Raw genomic sequence first — 7,923 nt, 5'->3', positions numbered from 1 at the left:
TGCAACCAGTAGAGTAGGGACCCACTTTGAGAGGTCGCCGTGGAGTGGCAAGTGGGCTTATACAATTTGATCAAAATGTTAAAGAACCTCATTCAGGTTTATAAATTTTCGCATAGCAGCTGTAGCTCAATGTATTACAAGTGGATGTGCGGTCCATGTCTAGTCTCACATACCGATATTATACAGTGTATCCCCCTCACTTTTTTTTTTGTTTTACTTGGCACCAGCACTCCCTATATTTGGCCCAGGTGATTTTAGTTCGGGAATGACCTCGTGTTTCTGCTCTGGCCTGTGCTCTCAGTTGGCCACTAGGAGCGCATGGAAAGGTGAGCTTGTTCAATCTGTTCACATCTTGTGGTACTGTGTGGTTGTGTCTGTCGCTGTGGTGCTGCACTTGTGGGGAGGTGAGGGGGATGTGGCTCAGAGCCAAGGAGGCTTGGCGTGGCCTGGCAGCATGGGTGCTTTTGGGCTGCTCCCTCTGCAGGAGCGGTGTTGCAGTGGCAGCAACTGCCATGTGGTGCTGCAACCAGTTGAGTAGGGACCCACTTTTTGAGAGGTTGCCGTGAAATGGCAAGTGGGCTTATACAATTTGATCAAAATGTTAAAGAACCTCGTTCAGATTTATACATTTTTGCCTAGCCGCTGTAGATCAATGTATTAAAAGTGGATGTGTGGGCCATGTCTAGTCTCACATACCTAGATTATAATATGGCACCTGTTACCTGCTATGGGCCCATACTGTACCTCCGTGTCACTGAGTTCTTAGATTAATATGAAATTCCTATTGACTAAGGCTGTTCAAAGTCATTTTATACACTTTGCAATTCATTTATATCTACCTTTACCAAGTACTGAAACAGTGTAGTGACCAGGTTGGTAAGTAGCTACCAGCATATGCAAGAGTTTCACCATGCAGCCCCGCTTTCCAAATTAGCAAAGTTAGAAAATATCAGCCAGTAGAATTTTTTTAATTTTTTTAATGGTGTTTGTACAAAACAAAAAGATACAGAGTTGAAAGGAGGCTGGTCCGACACAAAGTATTAAGTCCATTATATTCTTGCAAATTTCTCTTAATACGTTCAGTTTAAGCATGGGAGTATATTACTGATCTTACCTTCTCCATTACTAAATTTAAAATGCACACACCTGCCCTCCTAGTCGGAATCTAGCCAAATTTCTAGAAGTCTATAATCGGGAGCCCTTTTACAAAATTAAATAACGTTAAATAGAACATACTAAAGAGCACTTGCAGCTCTCAGATGAATGGAAACGTAACCCTATTTAAGCCAGTAATACGGTTCTTCACCACATCCACATAGACACAGAATTAAGTGCTATTATGTGGATGGCATAGAAGATATACAATTTGGCATTTGTAATAAAAATGGAGAGAAGCCTATCATTCTACACTTAACATTTGACAAACTTATTGAGATTTTCAAGGAAACCGATATACTCTTGATGTTCCAAAGCGGTGCTAAACTCGACCAGTTCATCAGCGAAAGTGTTATCTATTCCTCGATCAGCCAGGAAATCCATCAGATGATCATACAAAGCCTGGAAGGAAAAATCAAAGAAGATCCATTACGTTTAGGCCTTATTTACACGAGCGCATCTTGGACGAGGTGCATCCGTGCTCAGCGCTGCGGGACGCGATGTCTCGAATCCCCTATAGATGAGTCTATGGAGGGATGTGTGAAGTGTGAAAAAATAGGACATGTCCTATTTTCCCCACAGACCCTTCACACGGTCCATTGAAACAACGGCTGTGTGAACGGCCACATTGAATTACAAAGGTCTGTGGGACGGCCGATGTTTCAACGGCCGTCACACGGACGTTTTACACGCTCGTGTAAATAAGGCCTTAGATCCCATTTTATGATCACCAAATGTATAATTTAGCACATCTGTTTAGTCGATACTTTATACATTTTAATCTTTTTATAGCACTTGCAAGTGTTACATGCACTTGAGGTCAAACACAAATGTAAATTTACTCAGTCATGTGGAGATTAAATATAAAGAAAACCCCTAACCTATGTTTGCATGGTCATAACAGTGGATGAGCTGCTGCGCTCTCATCTGAAGAATGCACTCCCAAAATTATTGATACCAAGCAGTTGCAGCAACAAATATTTGCATAAAGCATGCCCTAGATCAGTACCCCCAACGGTAGATTAGGATGCTGTATTGCACCCACTGATGTGATTAATGCTTTAAAAATGATCCCCTAAAATAATTCTGTACGAACCCAGTCAAGAGAATCTGTGCTCAGCGTGTAGCTGTTCTCTTTCCAGTCTGTATCACCAGTGGGCTGGAAGCTAACTTCTCGAATGGTGAAGATGTCACTTTCTTCCTCCTCCTCTTCGCCTTGTCCAACCTTCATTAAGAATAAATACAGGAAGATAGACATTTTAAATTGTAGCCTTAGAAATGTATGTAAAGGCACCCTTTTTTTGTGTTACACCTTATTACAAGCTGCATTTTGTAAAATTTGCAGTCCTTTAACCTTTTTTTTTAAGCCTGGTTATAGCTTGGCTCTGCAGTTACATGAAAGAGAACCCAGGCATACACCAAATGACGATAGTATTGCTTTTTCATACTCTGGTTTCCTTTTCAGTCAGAGTTCCGTTCCGATGGAAAGCTCCGACAGAACAGGACCCTAGCACATATTTGAACGAAGCTGTAGCTGTATGGGGACTTGTTTTTTTGCGGGATTAGTTGTATGTTTTAATGGCACCATTTTGGGGTACATATAACTTTTATTAACTTTTTTTTTGGTGTGGGGGGGGGGGGGGTAGGAAAGCTTTAAATTCACACTGTTCACTGTGCAGCATAAATAACATGTTGCCTTTATTCTATGGGTCGGTAAGATTACGGCGGTACCAAATATGTATTTTTTTTTTATGTTTTATGGCTTGCACAATAAAAAAAACGAACTAAAATTATTTGTTTTTGCAACGGCTCTTTGCGAGAGCTGTAATTTTAGTCAATGTAGTGATAGGAGGGCTTGTTTTTTTTGCAGGTCGAGATGTAGTTTTGATTGGTACTGTTTTGGGGTACATGGGACTTGTTTTACTTATGACTTTTTTGGGGGGCAATGGAAAAAGCAATTTTGCTGTTTTTTTACGGCGTTCACTTTGCGGTTTAAATTACAAGTTAACTTCATTGTTTTGGTTATTACGGTCGCGACGATACCATAAATACTTTTATTTTTTTTCATTTATTGAATAAAACCACTTTATGGGGAAAAAAAAAAGTTGTTTTTTTAACACTAATCTTTAATAATTTTTACTCAACATTAAATACTTAATTTTCAGTTTCACTAGAGGACTTCACTATGCGATCTTTAGATCACAGATATAATGCTTTGGTATACTTTGTATACCAGAGCATTATTGCTAGTCCGTGTAAAACTGACAGGCAATTTATTAGGCCATGCCTCCGGCACATCCTAGTAGGCATATACCCAGGGCAAACCTGGGGGCCTTTAGTAGGCCCCCGGTTGCCATGACACCCCATGATTGTATTTGTGGGCCGCCGATGGCGGACAGAGGGAGCTCCGTTCCTCTGTAAATTACTTAAGTGCCGCAGTGGTTATTGACCGCAGCATTTAACGGGTTAAACGGCGGTGTTCTAAATAAACTTTGATCGCTACTGTTGGAACAGGAGCCTGGCTGTGCTCAGACAGCCGAGCACCCATTCCAGGCTGCACGGTACACCCGTGCAGGACTTGGGCTAGGCCGCTGCCTCTTCATGGCAGCCTAGTCTAAAGCCCCTTAGTGACCGCTGTGAAAAGACGTATTGGTGGTCACTAAGGGGTTAAATAACACATTTTCTCTGCTGTGTTTATATGAAGCATAGAGAGAATATTTTGAAAGGTGCTAATCAGTTCATTCATTTAGCTGATGCACTGGCCCAGCATATCCCCCCTAAGGCCTAATTCACACGAGCGTGGTGCATCTCGGATGTGAAAAACTGCAGTTTTTCACGTCCGAGGTGCATCCGTGCTCGGCGCTGCAGGACGCGATGTCTCACATCCCCTATAGATGAGTCTATGGAGAGATGCGTGATGTGTGAAAAGATAGGACATGTCCTATCTATTTTACCACTCACACGGTTTGTTGAAACAACGGCTGTGCGAACGGCCACATTGAATTACATAGGTCCATGGGACGGCCGCTGTTCCAATGGACGTTTAACACGCTCGGGTGAATTAGGCCTAAAAACCATCTATACGCTGAAACCGCACATTACCTCATCTTCAGGATAGTGACAATCCAGCACCAAGGTCTTGTTGCCTTCTAGTTTTGTGACTTCTACTACAAAGTTAGGAGTGGAAACAAGTTCGGGCTACAGAAGAAAAAATAAAAAATGACATTAGCAGGTATTTCTTTAAGAAAATCAAAATAGATTATATAATCATATGCATTTTACACACATACACCAAAGCCTATGTAAATAAGCCTAAAACACCAATTATAGGAATCCCTGCTGAAATATTTGCCGCAAGGTATTCTATCCTATTCAGCTCACATCCTTGCAGATCAGTTTTTGTAGGACTACATCTTCACGTGGCCTTTATTGCAGCCGGAGACACTATATGGACAAAACTATAAAATCAAGCACCCAGCCATGCAGTCGCCTTTACAAACATTTGTGAAATATTTCCATTAGCAACCACATGTATGGTTTTAAGTTATTGCCATCTAGTCCCATTACTATACCTCCTCATTGTCGCCCTTCTGTCCCTCTTGTTGTTCCTCATCGAAGGTTGGTGGAATGCTGTTGTTTGTATTGAAAGTCACGGTTATCCTTGGGGGCAAAAAAAATTATTTTCAATAACTGCAAGAGACAAACCACTAGAGATTGATTCAGAATAAATATTTTGAAGTGTGGTTTATTTTTTTTTCATACTGATATTTCCCTTCCAAATACTAAAATTTCTTAATAAAAACCCCCAACAAATAAGCATAAATCTGAAGAGCCAGTGTCTGACTGGTTCCTATTGCAACGATGTCTGGCAGTATAACCAACTGGGAGAACCCAACACTGATAGCGGAAGTGTGATTTTGCCGCACTTAACTGCTGGCATTGAAAAATTCCTTTAAGCTGCCGTTTCTACTGTAGTAGGAACGATAGAATTGAAGCCAGGGGCTGAACTTTCCACTAAAGGAATTTCTCGTTGGTCGCTACGTTCGGTCATACGATAAGTATATTCTCAGATTTATGCTTATTTGTAGCAGTTCTCCTGTGATTATCCTTCTGTCTATGGCCGCTACTTTACTAACCATTCTATGGTATTCCCTTGTCAGGCATTGAGCCTCTGTCCAGCGGCGCTACTGGACCTACATGGTCCCAACTTTATATGGTTCTCACATAAACCTAATCACTAATTAATGAAATATAGTGAAATTCAGTATATGTATTGTGCAATTACTGTTCAGTATATGGTTTCTATGAGCAACATTGCTCTTTAACACTGTCAATCGTGTTTACTACCCAGCGGGCCTGTGATGTTTATCTGAAAATGCAGGATTGTATATGCTGCCCTTTTAATTATATTTAATACATTTGTTATTTTTATAGTTAACTTGAGCAGTGCCTTGTCTATACCAGGATTATTGTCTTCCCCCTCTCTTTGGTGGTTAAAGCATCTGCAGGCATCAGTCTCCACAATTATGGACGTCAGTAGTGGGGCATTCCTGGGGAACACTACACTTATAAAAAAATAAAATAAAGTCCCAAATCATATACTTTTTGGTAACCAACCACATTATCTCCACCTTGCTGTGTTGCTATTTTACATTTTTATTAGAAATTCATTTCAAATCTCTGTACGTTAGAAACAAGGATTAGTTCGCATAGTGAAGAATGCCACAGCTCTGCCCCCTAGTGTTCGCATCAGAAGTAACACTCTTGCTTCAAGACTTTCATCCAAGGTCAGTCACTCCCCTCCCCCAAAAATTATTTGTAACTAAGGCCTCATGCAAGCAAACATAATAGCCATTTGTAGGCACTTCATATTATGTTTTGTAACCTAGAACCAAGATTAGGCCAGATTCAGATTACATAATACAGCCACAAAATCCAAACCCACCGCAGTTCTTCCCATCTATTGCAGATTTAATAGTACCCTAAAATGTGGCCATATTACTGCCATGGGAACGGACAATTCACCGGAGCGTCTTAAGAAATTTCCTTATGGAGTGTGCATAGCCAAATATGAAGCTAGCTTCTGGATACCATATGACTGCCATGATCCTGATACAGTCTAGAACATCCGGTTATCTGAGGGATCCCCTGAAAAATCTCAGTCTTTGACCATCTTTATTCCAGTCAAGAAATAAACAAATGTCATGTAGTCACATTACTGTACCATAATAAAACAATATTGTAGGTGAATAGTCACTCACTTCTCTCCAGACACTTTTCTTGTCAGTTTAGCTTCTGTGCCATTGAGTTCTAATTCCCACCCACCAGACATCTTTGGGAGGTTCTTGTGTTTCTGGATTTTTCTCTCTTCCTTGATTTCATCATTCAGAAAGTCTGCAAATGCTTTGTCACCTAAAACAAATGTACAGTGTGAACATGTGCTTACATACAATAGGGAAACCTTCATATATATACCCTGTAACCCCCTCTTCTATTACTGGTCACCTCATTTTCTTCAAAGAACAATCGTTTTACACCTAAACCATCACAGTAGAAGGTTGGTGCAAGTCTTACTGGATTGCTAGGTCGTAGCTTAGGAAGGAAGGGGAGAACTTACAAAACTTCAGGTCAGGTGTTCTGAAATTCGTTCAATTCAGAAATCGTATCATACAGGGAACCCAGGTAAGTAAAACTGGACTTCCTTTAAAGGGATAGACCCAAATTAAACATTTATGGCATAAATGTCTATTAGATAAGCGTCCCAGCTATCTCCACATCCATTCTCCGGCTGGATGCAATGGGGTTGGATGAGAATTACATCTTTCCTATCCCATATATTCAACTGTTTTAGTAGGGGAAAAAAAAACTTTGACGAAATATCATCACATAACGTGTCCAGCTTCTATCGTGACATGTTCGGGTCAATAGAACCACAAACGTTGCAGCCACAAAATAATGTGATTATAACTCACCGCTATTATGAGATCACATAAAAGTTATGGAAAATATGTAAACAAAGATCCATTACAGAACTCCAGACATCCACTAGTAAGATCTACATTTAAAACCCCAGTGTCACATGGATAATTTACGTGTAATATATAGATCGCCATAACTAATGTAGTAAGAAGTGGGAGCGCTTGCTCTGACTCTTACCTTCAGTGTGAAGCCCCCCGCATCCACACGACACAGCCGGGAAACCCCGGTATGGGTTCAGGAAAGTTGGCCTGAGAGTACTGCCGGCCCCGCCATGCAGCCATAAAGATCGCGTGAGAGCTCGGGCTGGACCCTGACTGCTCAGCAATGGCAGCGGCCGAGCGACCACTACTCTGGCTGCGGCTGTGAGCAGAGAGCGGGACAGGGAGGCGAACATGGTGCGGCTAGGACCCACGTGTGGAAGGAGAAGAGGACACCGTGACACCCCTGACCTTTTACCTCTGCAGAAGGAAGCGCGTCACCGGAAGTGATGAAGTCACCGTCTTAGCCAATGGGAGAGAGAGTAGAGCGCAGACACGGTCATGTGACTAGCGACATTAGTAGGAGGGGCTAACAGGCCGGTTTCAGTGCTGCTTGTGTAAAGGCCCTTTTACACTGGCTAATTATCGGGCAAGAACGCTCGTTCCCGGTAATTGCCCTGTGTAAACAAGGCAGCGATCCGCCGATGAACGCTCATTCATCGGCTGATTGTATCGTTTTAAACACTGAAACTATTATCGTTGTCGGCAGCACATCTCGCTGTTTAAACAGGAAGATGTGCTGCCGACATGA

At 41.7% G+C, this 7,923-nt stretch overlaps 1 protein-coding gene across 1 annotated transcript; it reads right to left on the bottom strand.

Annotated features, from left to right (window-relative positions):
- Positions 1-1,356: 1,356 nt before the first annotated feature.
- Positions 1,357-7,609, bottom strand: C1QBP (complement C1q binding protein). The gene is made up of 6 exons (XM_075852862.1): positions 7,312-7,609; positions 6,417-6,567; positions 4,728-4,815; positions 4,258-4,353; positions 2,252-2,380; positions 1,357-1,557 (listed from the first exon to the last, which is right to left on the bottom strand). Exons 1-6 carry the CDS (start codon positions 7,526-7,528, stop codon positions 1,411-1,413), a joined length of 828 nt encoding a protein of 275 aa, XP_075708977.1. The 5' UTR covers positions 7,529-7,609; the 3' UTR covers positions 1,357-1,410.
- Positions 7,610-7,923: the final 314 nt, after the last annotated feature.

Source organism: Rhinoderma darwinii, chromosome 2, assembly GCF_050947455.1.
Source record: "Rhinoderma darwinii isolate aRhiDar2 chromosome 2, aRhiDar2.hap1, whole genome shotgun sequence".
Taxonomy (NCBI): Eukaryota; Metazoa; Chordata; class Amphibia; order Anura; family Rhinodermatidae; genus Rhinoderma; species Rhinoderma darwinii.
Note: the sequence above shows the minus strand (reverse complement) of the source record. Positions and strands in the feature narration are given on the sequence as shown.